This window comes from Taudactylus pleione, unplaced genomic scaffold (genome assembly GCF_031769625.1).
Source record: "Taudactylus pleione unplaced genomic scaffold, aTauple2 ptg001472l, whole genome shotgun sequence".
Taxonomy (NCBI): domain Eukaryota; kingdom Metazoa; phylum Chordata; class Amphibia; order Anura; family Myobatrachidae; genus Taudactylus; species Taudactylus pleione.
Window position 1 is genome coordinate 70,995 of NW_028285870.1, and position 24,867 is coordinate 95,861.

Below are 24,867 nucleotides of genomic sequence, written 5' to 3' on the forward strand. Positions count from 1 at the left end.
GGAGCAGCCTGTGGTGTCCTACTATACAGGGGGAGCAGCCTGTGGTTTCCTTCTATACAGTGGGAGCGGCCTGCGGTGTCCTACTATACAGGGAGAGTGGCCGGTAGTGCCCTACTATACAGGGGGAGCGGACTATGGCGCCCGACTATACAGGGAGAGCGCCTGCGGTGGCCTGTTGTGGTACTATTACTATATAGGGGGGAGAGGGGACTATACAGTGATATATATGTGGGGAAATAACACACTTCGCAGCACACACTAATATGTGGTATTATTATAGAGGGAGGGGACTGTACAGTGATATATGAGAGGGGAATAACACAGCTCCCAGCACACACTGATATGTGGTATTATTATATAGGGGGTAGGGGACAGTACAGTGATATACGAGGGGAATAACACAGCTCCCAGCACACACTGATATGTGGTATTATTATATTGGGGAGAGGGGACTGTACAGTGATATATGAGGAGGAATAACACAGCTCCCAGCACACACAGATATGTGGTATTATTATATAGGGGAGAGGGGACTGTACAGTGATATATGAGGGGGAATTACACAGCTCCCAGCACACATTGAAATGTGGTATTATTATATAGGGGGGAGGGGACTGTACAGTGATATATGAGGGGGAATAACACAGCTCCCAGCACACACTGATATGTGATATTATTATTATATAGGGGAGAGGGGACCATACAGTAATATATGAGGATGGGGGAATAACACCACTGCCAACACACAATGATAAGTGGTATTATTATTATATAGCTGAGAGGGGACTTTATAGTGATATATCCATGTGTTCCCGTCACACATGGATATGTGGTATTATTATATAGAGGGAAAAAGGGACTGTACAGTGATATGAGTGTGGTTCAATAACTAATGTAACAAGACCTCTCCTGTGTATAATGTTTTCTGTTTCATTCTAATTTCCCAACAGGCCAGAGCACATAGACCAAAGCTTTCACTAACGGTCATTAGACTGCGCCTCATATCAGCCATAGTGTCCCAACATCAGTTGTAACATGGCTGGGCTGGCGGAAACATGTTCAAACATTGAGTTGCGAGGCGTGATCAGATTTCTGGGTCTAAAGGGCACTTCAGCAGTTGAAATTCATCACCAACTTGTCGAGGTGTGCGGTGATAATGTCATGTCACGGAAACAGGTTTGGGTTTGGTGCACTGCCTTTGATAAAGGCAGGACAGACGTTAAAGATGAGCAGCGATCCGGCCGGCCAAGCATATCCACCACAGATGACAATGTGTGCCGCATAGAAGGTCTGATTCAGGAGGACAGATGCATTCGACTTAGTGATATTGCTGACGAACTGAACATCTCAGTGGGTACTGTGCACAACATAGTTCATGAGCAACTGGGGTACAGGAAAAAGTGTTCACGTTGGGTGCCAAAATAGATGCATTGGTGTACTGTTAGAGCAAATGCATAGAAAAGTTTTGGGAAAAATAATCTGTTCCAAGGCCATACTATTGATTTTACTTATATATTAAATAAATGTACTCAATGAAAGGTCTTGTTACTGTATTTATTGAACCACCCTCGTATATGGGGGAATAACACAGCACCTACCACACAATGATATGTGGTATTATTATTATATAGAGGAGAGGGGACTGTACAGTGATATATGAGGGGGAATAACACAGCTCCCAGCACACACTGATATGTGGTATTATTATTATATAGGGGAGAGGGGACAATATATGAGGGGGATAACACACCTCCCAGCACACACTGATATGTGGTATTATTATATAGGGGAGAGGGGACTGTACAGTGATATATGAGGGAGAATAGCACAGCTCCCAGCACACACTGGGGGTCATTCAGACCCGGTCGTTTCCGCCGTCACCGGATTGCAGACATTTTCCATTTTAAATGTCGGCGATTTGATCGCGATCGTCAAATCGCGAAAATCCAACATGTTGGATTTCTGCAATGCCGGGTTGCCGCATCGCGGGATCGCGGCAATCCATCGCTGATGGATGGGCCCCATTACTTTTGGCCCCTTAAAAAGTGGGAGGCACATATATAAACCGTTGTAATTCCTACACCGTTCACCTGATTTGGATGTAATTACCCTCAAATTAAATCTGAAAGTCTGTAGTTAAAGCACATCTTGTTTGTTTCATTTTAAAGCCATTGTGGTGGTGAATAGAGGCCAAAATATGAAAATTCTGTCAATGTCCCAATATTTATGCACCTGACTGTATACACATACAAGTCCAATAGGTTCGGCACTACGAATACAGCAATAATGTTGCCCCCGTGCCCTCCGCAAATAATGGATACACCAAACAGGAAAAAAGACAGCAGCACTGACGGTCTTAGATGAATGAAATATAATGTCACCATTCTTGTATCCTGCTTGGTGGTTGCTGTTACCCTATATATGTATATGCTGTGTCTCTTGAAGAAGGTCCCGTACTGTGACCGAAACGTCGAGTTATGTCATCATTGGAATAAAACTGGATTCATTTCTTCTTTTTAAAGCCTGGTGAGTGCCCCTCTTTTTTGCTCTATTTAATCAGTGGAGTTATTGGACTCCATCTATGTGGTGGACACCCCAGCAGCTGGTTTTTGACCATGGACCTGATTCAGACCCGTTCGCTAGATGCGGCCGCTCGCTCCCAGCGTATGCAAATTCAGCTAAGTGACGTCAAGGCAGGCGATCGCACGGCAAGACATAAGCACGCCCACTATGTCTTGGCGAGCGATCACTTTGTGTTTACAGACACCCACCAGCCTGTCTTTATCCGCCCACTAGTGTACGTCATCTCCAAGAAGTATATACAATCATCGGTACATCGGGAATCATCGGATCAGAACGCAGCGCTTGTGGTTGACTGGACCCTACCGCAAGCACTGCGAGCAGTTCTGTGTAAAAATCAACCAGGTGTCGTGTACTATGACGCTGCTGAAACACTCGGGCACGCCTGCGTTCGCAACTCCACTCCCACGTTACTACTGGCCTACCCCTGCTACCACCCACAAACTGCCTCTCCTGTCACTCATTCCACTGGGCTGTCTTTGCTGGGCGAGCGCTTCCGGATCGCTCAAACTAGTTCGTTCACTGCGATGCATACGCATATGCATAACATTGGCCGCGTACGAGCGAGCGGCTGCTTGCGAACGGGTCTGATTCAGGCCCAAGTTTGATGTGAGTACAACCTTTTTCACATTATATATATATATATATATATTGTGACACAGTCAGGTTAGGGGGGTCCCTCTCCTGGGTAGAAGGACTCCTTTCTTACACACACCCACAGCAGCAAGGAAGCAGCACACTAGTCTGGATGCAAGTACAAGCTGGTCGGCGCCAGTCTTTATTGTACAATGTCAGAAATAACATAAAGAAACATAAACATAAATCCTAGCCCTGTCGGGGCACTAACTTCACAGGTAGATCCCTCACTACCAGAACCTGGCAGGGCCTAATGCCCTCACCAGCAACCAAGACACAGCACAACACTCACAGTTAGGTTTTCAAGTGTCTCTGAGCAAACTCCCTGTCTGCTCTCCCAGGTGAGACAATCAGCCCTCAACACACTAGGCTTATATTGGCCACTCTCAGGTGGAAACCTTAACAAGCCTGTTGCCAGGCTGCAAGATCCAAAACCTGGAGTGGCCGTGGGTGGAGCCCTCCCTCTCCTCTCACCCACAACCCAAAGGTCCCAAACCGGCTTTTCAAAAATCTGAAACTCAAGCCTGCTATACTGCAGACTTTCTCCTGGGGGTTTAAAACACATAAGACAGGAATCTGGGACAAATGTACCTGCCACAGACCACTTTACCAATGATCCTATCACAATATATATATATATATATATATATATATATATATGCAAGTAGGATCCAGAAAGAATGAGAGAACACTCAAACAATCTAGGAAGCAGGCGGCACTCCAGTAGAAAGAATAAATTGTATTGATCAGACTAGTATCAACATGTTAAACACATATGTCGACGTTTCAAGGCCCTTGGGCCTTTTCATCAGGACACGAAAAAAGCAACAAACAAACAATGAGGTCCTACCTTATATAAAGAAGGAAGAAATGCTGAGAAGGTCTCTCACCCAGCCAGGAGCCACGAGACTGGAGCGTCAACCGGACGTGGGGAACACACCTGACGTCACCCTGTGCTGAGGTTGCCCAGCAACCTGTGACGCGGCGTCTGTCGGGACCTCTGGAATGTAATGCACGCCGAAGGCCACCTGATCAGAACGTCAGCCGCAAGTGAGGGAATCCCGCAGCCACTGGTCGTTACTGTGGTTGCCCAGCAACCTACGCTACAACTCCAAACAGGCCGGTCTGGCTGGGAGACCATATAGAAATGAAGCAAAAAGCGGAAAAATAGAAAAGGAAAAAGAAAGAAAAAGTGAAAACCCACGTGTAAAACAGACCTAAACTAAACTGTGACCATAAAATAAACCATACTAACAGTGACATCAAGAAAGAGCCAAAAATAAATGAGAAAAATATATATCAAAACATAAAGTTACTGCCAAGTTATATACTAAATAAACATACTGGGAACAGCACTGAATATATATATATATATATATATAACTGTAGCAATAATGTAACAAATAAGTACAGCATCGTATAATCATATTTATAATGAAGCTATCTGGACCTAATGTAGAACTACAGGAACACATTTGCTCTGCTCTACATGGGGGCAAGGATGTATGTGGAATGGCTTCTATGTATGTATGTATGTATGTATGTCCTAGGTTCCTGTCATATGTGTTCTGAAACCCCCAGGAGAAGTCTGTTTGGGAAAAACAGACTAGAAATGTCTGCTTTAGATAAAAGCCGGTTTGGGCCCTGGGGGTGTGGATGTGAGGACAGGGAGGGCTCCATCCACAGGCCACTCCAGGTTTTGGGCCTTTTGGCCTGGGAGCAGGCCAATTAGTGATTTCACCTGGAACTGGCTCATAAGAGCTGTGTAATTTCTTGGTGCAGTGTCTCATACCTGGGAGAGCTGGCAGTCTAGCCTGTTCAGAGACACTTGGTTAAATCCCTGTGAGTACTGTGCGCGTGTTTTGTTGATGGTGAGGGCAATAGGCCCTACCATTGTTTAGCAAGGGAATCTGCTGTGTAGTTAGTGCCCAGCCAGGCTAGGTTTTATGTTTATGCTTTTGTTCATACTTTTGTGTGTGGCACAATAAAGACTGGCGCCGACCAGTTTAAACGAGATACCCAGACTTGTCTCCTGTTTCTACAGCTGCTATGTGTAAAGAGGGAGTCCATCTACCCCCGGAGAGGGACCCCTATTCCAACTGTATATATAAAATCCTCCTGACGAAGTCCAACCCAGTGAGCTGGGTCTAAGTGACGAAACGCGTTGAGGTGCTGTGCGGTTATCCCATGCCTATTGTCTCTCCAGAGACCCACCTACTTTTAATGTAAGAACTTTATTGTCTTTCTGTTTGTTTTCTATGTCGCAATAAACTCTCAAAAGGTATGGCATTTTGAGAGCGCAATTTCTCCTATATATCTGCATGTTACACCATTGAATGTATGGGGAGGAGCAGAATCAAAGTGATTGTTCAGAATTCCGAGGCACATCTGATAAAGTTATCTGCCGACATTGGGATTCATATTGAGAATGAATAAACACTGGCTCCATAAAAAGACCCCTGATGTGCCTGTTTATTAATTTATGAAGGTACTTTTAATACTTATCCACAATATTCAGACATTTCTTAAATACTACACCAGAGAGCGCCTTTTCTCACCCCCCTTTTTAGAAACTCTACTACCATTTGAGACGATACAGCAACAGTCTTTCAGGAGAAAATTGGCGGCCACCGGTTATACGTGGAGTGTATTTTTGGAAGACGTCAATTTAAAGGATATATACATAAATATTTCTTGGTGTAGTGCTATAAACAGTACCCTTGTCTTGCGCATATATATATATATATATATATATATATATATATATATATATTAGTCCGCTTGAGACCAGTAGCACACACCATTGTCCAAAATTGCAGAGTGCACGGCAATAAATGGTCATAAAGGATCAATATTGCGATGTGACCAAACAGAGTAATACATTTCAGCCAAGCACGAAAGGCCATGCAGTATACTCATCCATGTGCAGTGTATGGTCACAAATCCCCATGCAGCATTGCACGCCCGACAGCAGCCGTTTCGGTGTTAGCCTAACACCTTCATCATGAGCATATCAATAACAACCCTTACCCCAAGCCAAATACCTGCACGCTAAACTAAAATCAAACTGACCTGTTACTGTCCGTAACACTGTCAAAGCTGGATAATTGGCTGAGACAAGATCAGTTTAAAATTGAAGCGTGCGTGACGCCATCTTGCGAATGGCAGCTAGACTCCATTTTAGAAACAAGAATCTGCAAGACGCCATTTTGCGACCAGCGTCCCTTTAAGCTACAACTCATGAGCTAAGAACAGATGGCAATGTTTTTGATAATCTAAATAGAATAGACAATACACTAGAAACTGTGAGTGATTTACATACAAATTGGGAATCCCTGTTGGCAATTGTAATATAATCCAGGCATTGATCTACACAATTGGATTTGTCTGAATCCAAACAGGTTTTAGTTTCATACACAGACAGGATGGTTTAGTTTCACAGCTGGAAGTCACATTTGCATTGCAGTCTGAAACTGTGAGTGAGGAATGATATGTGTGTGTAAGTATGTGTGTATATATATATATATATATATATATAAATATGTTAAGTCCATCATAGATGGAATCTCATGTATAAACACCGCACATTACGCACAATTGAGCTGCTAACATGACGCCCAGTAGCGAATGCACAATTATTAGCATCATGCAATTGCATCTTTCACCATTTTACATACACACATTATGCTTAAGACCCCGAATGAAAATACCGTTTAGTAGCTAAATGCGCACGTATCTGTCCCCAGTTAACTAGCGTCTTCATATCAAACCCCGTACACTCACACATTACATATTCACTTACAAGGTTCCATTAGCTTTAAGATATAAGATTTAAGTTTATTCAGTTAATATAAACGCTGTGAAATAAAGATATTTGATAACTAAGGTTTTATACATGCTAAACAAGTCGTGTTTGGTTTTGTACTGATGCGTACTCTTTTTACAGTATTCCGGTGTTATCGGTGGGGAGGTCGCATCATGCATTCTCGAGTTATGGATCGCAGAGGCTACAAGCAACAAAATGTATATTTCATGAACAACTGTTAGGATGTTACAGGGGGCGGGAAGGGAAAGACACCCAGCTGTTAGAGGCAGGGAGAGTCTATTTGAACCAGCCTGTTAAATGCTTTGTAACAGATGCTTCTCCCCTGGGAACCAATGACATCAGCAGTAAACTTCTCTATTGTCCTGTCTATTCTGCGGGGGTATAAATATGTGTGCTCTAACACTGGGTTTTTAGTCTTCTTGCTGAATGCTGACTGAGGGGCTTCTTGCTGATGCCTAACATCTGGTACCGGAAGCGCTGCGTATGTATACTGTACTTGGGTCTGTATAATTCCTTTTGCGTCTAAATTGTGTCTGGATCAATTGCGTGTAACTGTCTGTACTTTTACTTGAATAACACTCACACACAGATTCCACGTCTAAGTCTTTATTTACTGTATGACTGCATACGCAAATTAGCGGCATCCTTAGAGATTTATAGGAAGGCTTTTAGAAGGTACAGGCAGGGGTATATAGAGGTTCTTTTTAATATCATCAACACCCACCCGCACCAAGGCGGAAGTGCGTCGGCGGGACCACTCGTCAACCAAAACAGTCTGACGTCAGGTCAGATGCCTACACCGTCCGCTTTACGTGGTACTGTGTCCATTTACAGTTGCCATGCCTACCATGGAGCCCGATATTGTGCCCGCTAGTCTGCGTACAGGCATCACATGACCTTACGTCATGACTGTTTTTGCTGTTGTTTTAAAACAAAGAGTTGTCTAAAAAAATATGGCCAAGATGACACTAGCTAGGCATGTCCATACAAAAACATGAGGGACAATCTAAGGTCATCAAAACATCTGGCCTAAGGTCAGCCTGGGCAGTAGATGGGGCGTTATGATGAACTCCCTTCTGCACAAAGAGAGCGAGTGGATCTTCAGACTTGGATTATTAACCCTTTTGCCATGATCTTGTAATTTACTGAGATGCACGGTCTGTTCCTTAGTGTATTGTATAAATTAAAGAAAATCTCATCTTCCTTTTTCTTCCCATCTGTGATATTATCTTAATATAAAGGACATCTATCTCGCAAATATACCTAATAGACAGTGCATCCGAAAAGTATTCACAGCGCTTCACTTTTTCTATATTTTGTTATGTTACAGCCTTATTCCAAAATGGAATAAATTCATTTTTTTGTCCTCAAAATTCTACACACAATACCCCATAATGACAACGTGGAAAAAGTATTTTTTTGAGATTTTTGCAAATTTAATTAAAAAACAAAACAAAAAAAAAAACCACTAAGAAATCACATGTACATACATAATGCTGGCCATACACTTTACAATTATCTGTCAGATATCTGTCCAATCTGGCTGGTTGGAATGAAAACCTGGTAATGTATGGGAGCAAATGACACTCGATCATATGGTCTTAAACACTGGAAAACGGACAAAAAACAATTGTTCAAATTGGTTAAATTCGTGTGTTTTAACCAATTTGTCCGAACAACCATTTTTGTCTGTTTTCCAGTGATTGTGAGCAAATGGTCGATTCATTTGTTCCCATACATTACCAAATTTTCATTCCAACCAGTCAGATTGGAAAGATATCTGACAGATAATTGTATAGTGTATGCCCAGCATTAGTATTTACAGTCTTTGCCATGAAGCTCAAAATTGAGCTCAGGTGCATCCTGTTTCCACTGATCATCCTTGAGATGTTCCTACAGCTTAATTGGAGTCCACCTGTGGTATATTCAGTTGATTGGACATGATTTTGAAAGGCATACACCTGGCTATATAAAGGTCCCACACTTGACAGTGCATGTCAGATCACAAAACTAGCACGAAGTCCAAGGAATTGTCTGTAGACCTCCGAGACATTACTGTCTTGAGGCACAAATCTGGGGAAGGGTACAGAAAAATATCTGTTGCTTTGAAGGTCCCAATGAGCACAGTGGCCTCCATTATCTGTAAATGGAAGAAGTTCAGAACCACCAGGACTATTCCTAGAGTTGGCCGGCCGTCTAAACTGAGCAATTGGGGGAGAAGGGCCGTAGTCAGGGAGGTGACCAAGAATAATAATAATATTAATAATTTTATTTATATAGTGCTTTTCTCCTAAAGGATTCAAAGTGCTTTACATTTGCCTTTTCAATACAAAACACAAAATAAGCTTAAACAAGGGACATTAGTGAAATGCTTGGGTGAAGAGGTAAGTCTTGAGTCTATTTTTGAAGGATTCTAGAGTGGAGGCCTCTCGAACTGTGCGGGGAAGGCCAGGAGGGACATGCAGTAGCATACCTAGATGACATTGCTGTGTTCAGCCAGACATGGGAGGAACACCTGGGACACCTTGATAGTAAGTTGCGCAAGATCACTGGAGCAGGTCTGACTATCAAGCCAGAGAAATGCCAGCATGGCATGAGTGAGGTGCAGTACCTGGGACACTATGTAGGGGAGGTACTCTGCGCCCAGAACCGAGCAAAGTGGAGGCTATTACAGCATGGCCTGCCCCTCGGGACAAGAAGCAGGTCAGGTCATTCTTGGGGACTGCGGGGTACTACCGTAAATTCGTACCCAATTACGGTGCCCTTGCCAAGCCCCTCTCCGACCTGACCCAAAAGAAGCGTCCTAATCTGGTCGCATGGACGGCAGACTGTGAGCAGGCCTTCCAAGCCCTGAAGGCTGCCCTGGCTCAGTCTCCTGTGCTGCAGGCCCCGGATTTTAAATGCAGGTTTATTGTGCAGACTGATGCCTCTAACTACGGTCTGGGAGCTGTCCTCAGTCAAGTAAATGGGCAGGGAAATGAGCACCCAGTCCTCTACCTGAGTAGGAAAATGCTCCCCCGTGAGGTGGCATTTGCCACGATTGAAAAAGAATGCTTAGCTATTGTGTGGACATTGAAAAAGCTGCAGCCGTACCTCTATGGGAGGGACTTCACGGTAATCATTGACCATAACCCACTCAGCTGGTTGAATACGGTTTCCGGGAGTAACGGCAAATTGCTGCGATGGAGTCTCACTCTGCAGCAATACACCTTTACCATCCAACACAAAAAAGGGGCAGAGCACGGGAATGCAGATAGACTCTCCCGGTAAGGCGATGAGGTAGACGCCGTGGCACAGGGAGGTAGGTGATGGATGATCGCCATCTCCCTGCACCATTTTTTAGGAGGGAGGTGTGACCATCGCCATTGGTTACGGCGATTCATCAAAAGCCCATGTCATGACTGTACGTATTTTGTGTGCTCTGTATAAAATGTGTGTATTATCATAATTCCCTAAAGTATATATTTCGGGAATGGCTGCTTGCCTTGAATGGATACAGTATGTCAAAATTGGATTGCCTTAGCTAATCAGAGCAAATGGCCATTTGACACTTGGCCTTTGAAGAAAAGCTTCAGGGACGTATCGTCTGCTCACACACTAGGTAACCCTGCTCAAGGAGCAGTGCAGTCACACTGGCTGCTAGAAGGGTCACTTGTATCACCTCATGCTAGCAGTCTTCCTATCATAAAATACCCTAAAGACTCCAGGGAAGTATATTAGTGTCAGGTCTTGTAGTTGTGCTAATTTGCATCTACACAACCTGGGAGAACAAAGGACTGTACTTTTGAGCCTGGGAAGAGTGGGGGCTGCTGAGGGAGAGGGGGGCGTGTGGAACTATAATACTCAGCAGTCCACACTGCTAGGTGTTCACTCTGAGGGAATAGCTGAGAGCTAAGGAGTGTTCCCCATGTCGGTGTATGGTGGTTTTCCCTCCACACAGATCCCCTAAGATCTCAGCGTAAGATACCTTTAGGATTCTGACTTTCTAACCTTTACTTATCTATAATCAATCTGTGCATTTATTATTATTACTATATCTATGTCTTTTTTATTTAACTATTTTCTCTTTTAATTTAACCCTGGAGATATTTCTCAATAAATACTAAAACTTTACCAGCGTTATCTCAGTGCTCTAATGAATTCACGTGCCTGGAGAGGCCCATGCTATAATTGCGTAATCACTGTGAGTTTAAGTGAGATTTAACGTAAGAGCGCTATTTTAATACTCTTCGCGGTGGCAGCTTAAGTAAAACCCACGTCACAACCACCCAGCTACGGATGAGAACCTGCTCCAGAGCGCTTTTGACCTCAGACTGGGGCGACGGTTCATCTTTCAGCAGGACAACGACCCTAAGCACACAGCCCAGATATCAAAGGAGTGGCTTCAAGACAACTCTCTGAATGTCCTTGAGTGGCCCAGCCAGAGCCCAGACGAATCCAATTGAACATCTCTGGAAAGATCTGAAAATGGCTGTGCACCGACGCTTCCCATCCAACCTGATGGAGCTTGAGAGGTGTTGCAAAGAGGAATGGGCGAAACTGCCCAAAGATAGGTGTGCCAAGCTTGTGGCATCATATTCAAAAAGACTTGAGGCTGTAATTGCTGGCAAAGGTGCATCAACAAAGTTTTGAGCAAAGGTTGTGAATAATTATGTACATGTGATTTGTTAGTTTTTCTTTTTTAATCAAATGTCATTATGGCATAATGTGTGTAGAATTTTGAGGACAAAAATTAATATATTCCATTTTGGAATAAGGCTGTAACATAACAAAATGTAGGAAAAGTGAAGCGTTGTGAATACTGGCCCTGATTCAGAGCCGGACGCTCTAACAGAGCGCTCGCTCTGAATCAGGGCCGGCCTTCTTGTCTTTTAGAGCGGCCTCCTGGCCGCTCGCATAGCTGTGGGTGACCTGGCCAGGAAGATGGTCGCGATAGTCAAGACCATCGCGACCATCGGGCTTGCGATGAGACCCTTGTGGTAGGGTCTCGTTGCTGCAAGCCCCAGAGAGATTTCGGCTCTCACAGAGCCGAAATCTCTCCCACTGACATCACTCATGATGTCAGTGGGGCCGCCCCCAAACGGAGGCGTTCACATGGGAACGCCTCCATTTGGGCAGCCACTCCCCCGGCCCACCCACCAAAGGAGGCGTGCTGTCACTCAACATCAACAGCACGCCCCGATGTTGCATGTGCACTGGGCCACCATCGACCCGCTTGCAAGCGCCTAGCGCTCGCGAGCGGGTCTGAATCAGGCCCACTTTCCGGATGCACTGTATGACTCTAATAGGCTGATGTTTAATTCATACATATATGACTTTAATAGGCTGATGTTTAATCCATAAAGGAATGAGTCCAAAGGCAAGTGGAAATCCGTGTGGAATGGAATGTACAAACGGAGCATACGGTTCCTTTTAAGACAGGAATAACTAGCTGACACAAAGTCTTATCCCAAATCCTGTATATTTACCATGCTTGGGTCCGTTTGTGTTATCCGGAGTTAAGTAAGCGGCGTTCTGTGCCGGGATACACTGCTGATAAAGCCGCGTGTGTGTATCCGGAATCAAATAACAGCCCAGTGGTATTGGGGTAATGACTTGCCGTATCTTCTCCGTCTCAGTGCAGAAAGTGTTCCAGTACTCCAGTACACTTGACACACTTGGAGGTGCGAATATTCAGGGGTCCACTGATGCATTTCGCCCCTTCACATAGAGGCTTTTTTAAAGGCTCGTTATTCCTTATAAGGAACCGTATGCTCTGTTTGTACATTCCATTCCACACGGATTTCCACTTGCCTTTGGACTTATTCCTTTATGGATTAAACATCAGCCTATTAGAGTCATATATGTATCTGTGTCAGAAGGCCCTACAAAGTACCATATAGGTCATTAGTATCGAGATATCTATATAACTGCGGATATTCTCAGTTACATTGTTATTTTTAAATGAATGTGATGTGTGGTCAAATATATATGATTAAATTATTAATTTTTGAATACAAGGAGGCCTGACTGTTGTTGTATTTCTGCCATCTCACAGTCCAGTAGTGTGTCTTTTAATTAGCGCAGTCTTGTTTGGACATTTTCTTTTCAATTCAGAAAGTTGATGTAGACCCAACTCTCTTACACATAGCATATACTGTGCAGGAACATCAGAAGGTGCCCTATAAACTGACTCGGAATTATCAGTAGGGTCTAAAAGTTATGTGTCGGGTAGGGGTGTGATACAGCATGCCGCTGGTCAAAAGATCGACAACGGCATCCCGATCATCAGCATGCCGACGGGGGCTCCGTAAATAAACTAACCCTCCCCCTTCACCACTTAACCCTCCTTTCCCGCACCCTAACACTCCCTGTTAGTGCCTAAACCTAACCCTTCCCCCTTAGTGCCTAACCCTGACCCCCCCCTGTGGTGCCTAAACCTAACCACCCTCCCCCATGCGGCATAAAACTATACTTACCCGCTGTACCATCATTTGTGGGTGCGAGCTGTCGGGATTCAGATGTCGGCATCTCATACCACGTCTGTATTCCGGCGCCGGTCTTTAGAGATGGTTCTGGATTTCAATGGCAGGCATCCCGAAACGCCGGCAAATGAACTACATCCCGTCGAGTAGGTTTAATGTGTAATATAGGAATAGAGGGAAGACGGGTCCTAATGACAGCAGCTATGTGTTTTACAGACCTGTTCTATTTTTGATCACCCAAGTAGAGCACGCTCGGTACACAAGCTGTCATAGAGCTGCTGCACGTATGTGTAGGCTTGACGGGTGGACACTGTGATTTATTAATAGGGTAGAGGTCGCCGCTGAGAGATTTCTGCTTAAAACCTGAAAACATTGGTGTAAAAGCCTTTTTTTTTGTGAGACCCATAAGCAAAATATCCTCGAAACATGGGTTTGCCTGTATCAGTATGGGTTAATGACAATGATGTGACTTTTGTCTCCTATTCCAACCATCTGCTAGCCAAAGGCCCCTGTTAAATGTTGCTATCCACATATATTTCCCATGCACAGAACAATGGCCATTTAGACTAATCGCTGAATATGCAGGATAGTTGAATTATAGTGTTACAATGTCAAGTGTTCAACCTTGGCATGTGGCTGCATAAACCCAGAGAGCAGTGATGTTAACAACTATAGTTGGGGCAATACTGCCTCCTGCTGCTAATAATAGAGCATTAATGCATGGATATTATGGTTTTTTTTACATTGATTGGGAGGTTACTGTTGCCCCCACCCTAGAAAGGGTTTACAAGACCATACACTAGCCTCTTACCGGATTGGAGATATGAATACTCTGCCCATACTGGCGGTTTTTTGATTATCCAGGCCTTGGAGAATAAGGTAGGGGCTCCCTGGACTGACCACGCTTTAAGTGAAGGAGCTGATATCTATGCATTGCTTTGAAGCTAACCTTAGCTAAGTATATCTTTTGATAACCCGTATCTGCTTATTTATATATAATCCTTATTACTAAACTGTAGCTTATTACTTTTAATTACATAATTGTGTTGTGTGTGATTACTTTAGGCAGGGAATTGCCCATTATTTGCCGTGCAACATGAAGTACAGAGAGATCATTGAAACCATGCGGGAGTATGATCAGAAGGCCTCATTCAGCACGGATTGCAAATGCTAATGCGGTAGCAATCGCGCACGCTAATCTGCAAAATTATGCAAATGACTGCGATCGCAATGCCGCCGCAACACAATATAAAGACGCCCCCTTTCCCCTTACTCACATCCGTAATACCTTCCAAGTCTGCAAAAACATAGGTAACATCGGAGCATCACGCACACTTGCACAAGGTCAAACCTTACTCAGAAATTGCTAAACTTCCTGTAAGCAGCGAGAGCTCAGGCTGCGTAGGCCATTGAGGTGGCTAATTTATGCATGCCTCTAACGGCGCCCAAACGCACTGGCGCGCCTGCGTTTCACCGATCACCCCCCCAAATGGTACTTCACTCTGCGATGTGTCTGCGTACTCACTGCAATCATTTGCCCCATCGCAGTGGAGTTTTTGCGCACTGCAATGCGTATGCAGAACACAACAATCAGCCAACTGCGTGCGCTTTGGCACTTGCGATCCGTGCTGAATCAGTCTCAGAGATTGCTATGTTATCAATGCCAGAGACCGTTATTCTATGAATCAGGGCTGAATACACCCACCAAAAATCTATCCTGGTGGACATGTGGGGGTGAGAAAAAAAGCTAACATTTCGGAATGAAGGATGTTGGAACGAGGTCAAGCCATTGGAAGGAATTTATCAAAAGTGTCCATACAGATGACGCGTTGCCCTGCCATCTACCTGGGTGCCTGATGGGAGATGAGCCCAAGCCTCGGGAATGGCCAGCAATGCTAGAGAAGTAGCCACAATACACTGTATGGCGCACCACTGGTGAGGAGGCCCTTTAGAGTAAGTGTCACTTCTTGACAGTTTAACTCCCACTAGAGAGAGGGCTCTGTTGTACATCTGGACCCAATGGGGTAACGTCAGGCAGAGACTTCCCTTATGCTCTGGAGCCAAGGTGGAAATCAGGCAGATGCCCCGTTGCTCATGCAAGATGGTGGCCACAGGCCTCGCAACTGCAGGGCTGGATTCTGGTGACCTGGGTCAAGGCGTCACACTTGCCAGTGTATATTCCTCGCACGGACCAGCCGTCAATGAGACTGTGCCGAGGAAGCGTGTACCAGTGCACTTGAGTCATTGTGAAATTAAGGCATGCTGCTCCGTAATAGAAATAGGGTAGGCGAACTGTCTGCCTGCAGATTGTGTGTGTGTGTGTAGGTAGAGCATTGTTAGACCTTGCACATAGATGTAAAGAAAAAAAACAGATTGCATGGACCACGAAGGTGGATTAATAACATTTTACTTTATGAGCATTAGTGATAATTATATGGTACAGTGCAGCCACAAATTATATCAGTAGTAATATGGCATCTGGTAATATCAGGGTACACAGTGTCATGGTGGGAGGCGTACAATACACAGATAGTCCCTGTGGGATGAAACTTATCTGGATCTATGGATGGTCATAATGCACAAGTACGCACCGGAGTGAATATATATTCTGGGATCCGTTCTGTCTCAGCACTGCTTGAGGGATTGTGGTGAGATTGGTGGAGGCGTGGAGGTGTGCCTCTCTATCTTCTCCAATGCAGTATGGTGCTACAGTATGTGGTGTCGCCGACGCATTTCATCTACTGAGTAGCTTTGTCCAAAGATCCTGGGTGTGTTTCCTGGGTCTCCTTAAATAGGCAGGCTGGGACTAGTGATTGTTTTTGATTGGCTGTCTGTTGGACTTGCGCTATTAGTTGGCTGGCATTACCTGTGTCACTTCTGTCTTTCCTAATAGGTTAGGCTTGCTGTGGGTGTGATATGAGCATTGATTTTGGTAGTGTTAGCAGTAGATTAATATGCTAATGCTCTTACTCTTCTTCTTGTACGGTACTATTTATGGAAATGACATGTGGTCTGTCCAACATATGCTCTAATGGCGCACGCACAATCTGTAGGCAGAGAGCTCACCTACCCTATTGTCACCATGAGACCGTGTCACCCACGAGCCTGATAGGAAACAAATACACTGGGGGCCTCAGGCAGCTCCTCTAACATGCGGCCACCAGCCAGGACCGCTCACCGCGACGCTCGGCACACATTTTTTTTTTTATCTTACAACAAAATTGTTGACAGTTATAATAAAAGAACACAGTCGCAGCTAAATTCTGGGCCGCTCAGCCTGGGCTGGTCTTGGAAAATTGGGGGAAAAAGCAGAATGAGGTTCTCCCATTTTCAAATTACCAGCACTGGGCTGAACCAGATGGGGATGAAAGCGTAATGATATAGTAGGGTGACACACAGAGAGGTCAGGCAAGGGCTGGGATCCCTCAGAAAGTTGAGTTCCCCCCAAAATAAATAGGGTCCACCCCACTGAGGAACAACCAGCTCTAGGGTTAAAAGCCCAGGGCTCTTCCCCGCACCCCCTGGGCTTTAGTTGCAGGGGTAATAGTGAGTAAACAGTATTATTTTTTTTTATAGGTCCCAGCAAGCATGCCCTGGCATGATGGCACTTGTAGAACAACAGGTGCGAGCATGCCTGGACATTGAGGGCCTGCTGGCGCTTGTAGTCCACCTATAAAAAAAACCCATGAAATTAGAGACAGGACACGGATACCGACTATTGTACTTTATTAAAGAGAAAACCTCTCCCCCAACACAGCCCTCAGTCACCAGTGCAGGGATCACGTCCAAGTAGCGTCCCAACATTTTGCAAACTAAAGAAACCCAAATGGACTGGCCCTGTGCAGTGGGTCCACTATGAATGTGACGGGGCCAGTGCCAGTCACTCCATAGAAATGAAAGGGGAAGCGCTGAGAGCGAACACTGCCATAGAAGCCATTCCCGCACTCTCAGACAATCAGTGTTTCGCCATTCAGGTCTATGAAGAGTAATCAAATAACTGTGTCATTCACTTCGGGACTTGCCGTGAATGCCTACATGGGCTAAAGTGGAGTATGAGGGGTCTGTGGGAGGGGTTTTTCAAAAAACATTTGGTGTGTGTGTATTGTCTTTTGTTTCAGATTTTCTTTACAGGCAGACTACAGGTACCAGTGGGCCCTTAATGTCCGGGCATGCTGGTACTTGTGGTTCCACAAGTGCCATCATGTCGAGGCAGGCTTGCTAGGACTTGTAGGTCGCCTGTAAAGAATAATATTAACTCTTTATTCACCATTAACCCCGCACCCACTGCCCAGGGTTGCAACGAACAGTGCTGGGCTGGATGTCCCTTGGGAGGAGGGAGCCAATTTTTTGATGGGTGCTGACTTTCCGAGGGATTCCAGCCCTGGACTGACCAGTTTGAGACTGGTTAACGTTATAGTAGGGTCACCCCATGTGTCTCCCTGCTACAACATTACCCCCAACTGTTTCAGACTGGTGCTGGAACTCCTACGCCATTTTTTTCGCTTAATTTTCTGAAACCAGCTGAGAGGTCCAGGGCTGGTTATGGTTGGGGGGAGGCAACACAGAGGGTATTTTTTAGATTTAACTTTTTAGATTTAACACTTGTGCGTCTCCAACACTGGGTTTTGGCAGCAGCTGTGTTATTTTATTGTGATTATTGACATTATAAATGTATTTTTAGCTGTGTCTATATTTTGGATTTCAACCTTATGATTTGTCTGTATTGCAACTGTCAAGGTTTTGACCGTGTCTAAATTTTAACTGTCGACATTTTTACCCTGTCGACATATTTTCTTTCAATGGCTATAAATAGAAAACCAGCCCTCATGAATAAATAATATATAAAAAATTAATATGGACAGGTTTCAAAATGAAAAAAAAGCAACGTCATTTATTCAACTATCACAATTGTATATTAAAAAGTTCAAAATGTCAGTGGCCACAGGTAAAGAGCTAAAAGATAGGGGCAATTAGCCTCTAGGCTCCAATGTAATAGGTGCTTGGACACTCTCCTTATCTCCACAAAGCAGAGTAATTAGCAGCAATATGTTACCGTTCCGTGGTAATGTCTGTTCCAATCCAAACCCTTTAGCATAACAAGTGTAGTGTAGCGGGGCGAGGGAAAGTCCGCACGGTGATCATCATGCTCTGCAAGTTATAGTTCCAAAGGAAAGTATAAGTCCATCGATGCACACACCTAACATCCAGGAGTCAGAACAAAGAAGGCTCAACGCGTTTCGCTGGATTATTGTATTCCAGCTTTGTCAATGGCAACATTTTGACTGTGTCTATGTTTTAACTTTCGACCTTATCTCTATGTCAACCTTTTTGTTGTCTAGGGGCCTGATTCAGCACGGATCGCAATTGCAACTGCGTATGCGGATCGTGCTTTTGTTAGCCATTGCAGATGCATGCGCGGCACTCACACTGCGATTATGTACGCAGATACGACGAGACTTGCAATTTCTGAGACAGGTCGTGGCTGCTGTAATTGTGTGTGAGGGACCGATGTTACCAATGTTTATGTAGGACTAAGAGGTATTACGGATGTGAGAAGGCAGCAGTGGGCGTCTCTATGCTGGCTGAGCGGTGGCGGGCATTAGCATAATTTCGCAGCTTCATTGCGTGCAATTACGCAGCCATGATCCGTGTTGATTCAGGCCCTAAGTTTTGATTGTTTACATTTTTTACTAAGGTGAATCGTCCATTAAATGAAAAAATAAGGGAATTCTTATATTTAAGGGGATAGTGTATGTAAAAGATACAACAAAACTATTGTGAGATGCGCGCCATCATTATTACTATGTATATTTTTTAAATAATTTTTTTGTTTAAAGATTGAAGGAATAGTTAGAATTTTACAACCAAAAAACAGGAGAGGTGCAATAATTACCAGTGAATTAACACACAAAACTAGCAAATGAACAGACAAGTCCAGTAAATGAATAATATGACTTACATAAATAAAACATTGTCAATAAATCTAATGTAAGAACGTATGCATTGAAATTTAAGATTACAGCATTAAACCTGAAACTGTTCATTCACTGATTTACCCTACATCACTCTTTGTGTAAAGCCGCATACACACTACACGATGTGTGTATGCGGCGATATCGTCATTGGCGGGGGTCCCGGCATACACACTTGCCGATGCTGGCACCCCCGCCGGGCTTGCCAACGGCCGACGACAGTGGGGGGGGGGAGCAGGACCATGCCCACGATAACAGCAGATTGGGACGCATGTACAGCCTACTGGGGTTATCGTAAACGACCAGCGGAAGCGCGCATATCAGTGTGTGCATACACACTAGCCGATATTTTGAATGATTGAGCTATAACAATATCGTTCAAAATATTGTCTAGTGTGTAGGCGGCTTAAAGCATTTCCCAAACTCAGATCATGGAGATGGTTTTTCACCTGTGTGACTTTTCTGATGTGCAACAAGAGAAGATTTATATGTAAAACATTTCCCACACTCAGAACATGGAAATGGCTTCTCACCTGTGTGACGTCTCTCATGTGTAACAACAGCTGATTTGTGTTTAAAACATTTCCCGCACTCATAGCATGGAAATGGCTTTTCACCTGTGTGATTTCTTTCATGTATAACAAGATTTGATTTCCTACTAAAACATTTCCCACACTCAGAACATGGAAATGGCTTCTCTCCTGTGTGAGTTCTTTGATGTGTAAACAGATCTGATTTCTGTGCAAAACATTGCCCACACTCAGAACAAGAAAATGGCTTCTCACCTGTGTGCGTCCTCTCATGTGTAACAAGATTTGATTTCCAAGTAAAACATTTCCCACACTCAGAACATGGAAATGGTTTCTCACCTGTATGAGTTCTCTCATGTCTAACAAGATGTGATTTCCGTATAAAACATTTCCCACACTCAGAACACGAAAATGGTCTTTCCCCTGTGTGACTTCTCTGATGTGTAACAAGATATGATTCCCGTGTAAAACATTTCCCACACTCGGGACATGGAAATGGCCTCTCACTCGCCTTAGCTGGCTGATGGGTAATAAGCGTTGTGCTCTGTGTAAAACATTTGGCATCTATAGACGAGGAAAACATCTTATCTAGTCTAAGTACTGTGATAGATGGACCAATATCTGAGTTATCAGAACATTCCTCATGGTTAGAGGTAACAGATGATATAACTGCACTGTGAGGCACTGGATGTATAATTGGGCTCACATGGTCTTCTCCAAGAGAATCTTGTATGATGTCTTTATCTTCTATTTCACAATCTGGAGATAAAATTGGATGTCCAGCCAATATATTTATTCTGTTCCATTCATCTACATGGAATAAATACATAGAAGCAAATGATGTTACTTGAAGAACCTGCGGCAGCCATATCTAGTGGGTTAAATCCACATGAGACAGACAGGAAAATATTCACACTCTGGAAGATCTATCACTGGTCTCCTCCCTACCTTTCTGGTCTTAGGTGACTATAGTTTTAAAAATTATACACACATACAAGAGATATTGGTCTGCCATGGAGTTCTTTAAAGACTCCATCTTATCAGGCAACATATTTTTTTCTTTTAATGACTAATGCAGTGGTTCTCAAACCCGGTCCTCAGGACCCCACACAGTTCACGTTTTGCAGTTCACCCAGCAGGTGCACAGGTGTACTCATTACTCACTAACACATTTTAAAAGATCCACAAGTGGTTATAATTATTTCACTTTTGATTCTGTGAAGAGACCTGGAAAACATGCACTGTGTGGGGTCCTGAGGACCGAGTTTGAGAACCTATGGACTAATGGGATGTTCCAATTAAGTTAATATAATTTGCATATGAAACAATAAACCAGTGAAACACATTAATGTTACATAACTTGAAGAATTTTTACCACATTGTGTATCTCCAGTATTGGCTAAATCCAAGGGGTGTGTGAAGAGTGAAAAAGAACAACTGCAGCCTTCCATAAGTCCTCTGCAGATACCTGTGCCAAGAAGTTGTGACAGCCCCATTTGCATGTGGACTTAAGACTTTGGAGACTACCAAATCTTTCCTCTTACAAGTCTAAGCAACTACATGTCTTATCGACCATTGTGAGGGTACTTTCTGTAGGAGCCTACCCTCTTCGTGGACCATCTTTAAGAAGAGATGATCGGTTTTGGGTGGTGCCAAAGGGTACCCTATTCCTGCAACCCATGAAGATATAGGGGTTTCATCAACCCTTAGGGTATAAATTAAAATTTAAGAGGACACTCCAGAGCTGGGAGGGTACATAAAAGATGTGTCTATGACACAGAGCTGTAACTAGGCGTTCCCTTACTCAGCCTTCTAGGGAGAGCACCTATGTATGTATCTGGGAGGATCCACAAGGATGTCACACAGAGCTGTAACTAGGCATTCCCTTACCCACCTAGGGAGGGAACATATGTATGTATATGGGAGGAGTCACAAAGATGTCACAAAGTAATAAAATAGGACTGTTAAGCTCAGAATCAATAAACATAATTATAACCCAAAAACTTTATATCCAGTGCTTTATATCCTCTAGATTATGTATTATCATATATCTATGAGAGATGTGTGGTTCGGATCTCAAATACAGGATCATATTGGCTTTCCAACATATTTTGGATAGAGTCACGGTTCTAGTTGTTTTAGGCTGATGGTAGGGTTTGGGTGTGGTGCAGACCCCATGAGGCCATGGACCCCAGTTGTCAACAAGGCATAGTGCAGGCTGGTGGTGGTTCCATAATTGTGTGGGGCGTGTTCTTGCGGCATGGGTTGGGTTCGCTGGTCCACCTAAAAACATAATTGACTGGTAATTGCTATGTTGCATAGCTTGATGACCATTTGCAGCCCTTCATGGACTTCATGTACCCCCACAAAGAAGGAATATTCCAGCAGGATAATGCACCATGTCATCTGTCCCAAGTTTTCCAGAATTGATTCGAAGAGCATTCTGGAGAGTTAAGATAAATGGTGTGGCCACCACATTTGCCTGATGTGAACCCAATCAAGCATTTATGGGATGTGGTGAAGAGGTCCATTCTCACCCAAGATCCTACACCTACAAATATCAGGGAGCTGTGGGAAGTTAGGGTCAACATATCTTCAGACGTCTTCCGTCCACTTGTGGTAATTATGCCACGTCGAGTTGCTATACTTCACCAGGCTAGAGGGGGTCCTACACGATACTAGGCACCTATCCATGACATTAGGCACTTCAGATGGATTACAAGGAAGGGATTTTACAGTGCGTACAAAAATCCAATTTTCTCTTACATCCTATCTAGTGGACACTGTAGTCTTGACTGTCACAAAGCAAGACTAACAGGGAAGGGGGGAGGGTGCAGTCTGGAAGAGCCACACGTAAACCTTTACACCCAAAACTAGTGTCACTGGAATCAAAAATATGGAACCAGTAAAATTTGGTAAAGGTATGTATAGAGAATAAGGTCACTGCTCTGCGAACTGCTCAACAGAGGCTCCATGTTGAACTGCCCAAGAAGCCCTGACTGCAGTAGAATGAGCCTTGAGGAAAGTTGGAAAGGCTTATCCAAAGACAGGTAAGCCTGACGGATAGTAGAGATAATCCATCTCACAATGGAACACTTGCATGCTTTCTAGCCTCTCTTTGGGGCATCAACCAAGACCAAAAGGGAATCCATACACCGAATTGAAGATGTATAATATAAATCCGTAAAGCATGGACAACATCCAAAAGTCATAAAGAGGTGACATGAGAGGACGAAGCTGTCCCCAGAAAGACAGAGAGAACAATATCCTGATTTACTGGAATTTTGAAACCACCTTTACAAAAAAGGAAAGCTTAGTCCGTAAAGTCACCCTGTCGGAATGAAAAATGACAAGGGGAGGCCTACAAGATAAGGCAGCCAACTCTGAGACGCGTGAAAAGAAAAACCACCTTCCATGTAAGATACCGCAACTCCATGGTCTCAAGAGGTTCAAAGCAAGGCCTTTGAAGAGTGGTGCTATGCAGAGAGGTTGAATTCGAATTAAACCCTGAAAATAGGCCTGTAACTCTGGAATGAGAGAACTGACAGTCAAGACCTGACAATTGAGAGATAAAAGGTGAAATCCCTGAGTCAGGTGTCCAGGAGAAGAGACAAAAGACATGGTAATCTAAAGACAGCAGCCGAGAGACACTGTTGCTTGCACCATGAAATGTAAAGCTTCTAGATACGATGGTAAATTCTGGAAGTGAGTAGCTTGCAAGCCGAATTCATGGTCTGGATAGCTCGCCTGGAAAAAAAAACACAAGCTCTTAAGATCTGGGTCTCAAGAACCGTGCCATCAAAGCCAGACAAAACAAATCTGGGTGTAGACGGGCACTGACACAGCAGGTATTGTCAGAGGTGAAGCTGGTTAGGAACCACTGTCAGCATACACTGAAGGAGAGTGTACTACTGTAAAGAGAACGGTCTGGACCTACGAGAAGTACTGGCAGACCTTACCATCAAATCCACTGAAGTACTCTGGCCAGCATGGACAGGGGTGGAAACAGGTATCCCAGCTGGAAGGACTAAGGTGCCATCATGGCATCCACAAAGATTGCCTAGGGATTTCTTGTGAGCTCTGTACACAGGAAGATTTTTGTTTAACTGGGAGGCCATGAGATCTAAGTTAGGCAACTACCCACCTCCTGCTGAAGTTCCCATTTCCCAGGATTTACCATAAGGTGACTGAGGAAATCCGCCTCTCAGTTGTCCACCTCAGGAATGTGGATGGCCGAAATGGCAGGAACCCAATGTTACACCCCAAAAAAGGATGCAAGACAACTCCATCATTGCTTGACGACTCCATGTCCCGCCCTGTTTGTAGATTTAAGTCACAGCAGTGGCATAGTCTGACTGTATCTGAAAAGGCCTTCACAGTAAGACCTGTTGAGCTTGGACCAGGGTGTTTCTGACCACACTCAACTCCAAGATGTTGATGGATAGAGTGGATTCTGTGTCGGCCCAAATACACTGAAAGTGACCGCTCCCAAATCCGTCAGGCTGGCATCTGTTGTGATGAGCTAAAAGCCAATTTCCGAGAACGGGGATTCCTTGGACAGATTTGGGGTATGGAGCCACCACAGAAGTGACTGGTGCATCTGATGGGACACTTTGAAGAGCTGCCTGTCCAGACAGAATCCTGTCCTGGACCAACAGTGTAAAATCTGGCTCTGTAGAGTCCAGACATGAAACCTGGAAAATGGTACTGCTTCGAAGGAAGTCACCATTTTCTCCAGGAGTCACATACACTGTAGAAGAGACATGTGAGACAGCTGAAGAACCAACCTCAGTAATGACTGAAGGTCCTGAATCTGCAGAGGAAGGAAAACTCTCTTTTACATCTAGTGTTGTACTTGA

The 24,867-nt window shown here is 44.2% G+C and overlaps 1 protein-coding gene across 1 annotated transcript in view; it reads right to left on the reverse strand.

Annotated features, from left to right (window-relative positions):
• Positions 1-18,276: 18,276 nt before the first annotated feature.
• Positions 18,277-24,867, reverse strand: part of LOC148442529 (uncharacterized) — a 63,803-nt gene continuing 57,212 nt past the window's right edge. The window contains exon 7 of the mRNA XM_088463845.1: positions 18,277-20,818. Within this exon, the coding sequence (XP_088319971.1) occupies positions 19,908-20,818 (911 nt within the window). The 3' untranslated portion in view covers positions 18,277-19,907. The remainder of the gene's footprint in view (positions 20,819-24,867) is intronic.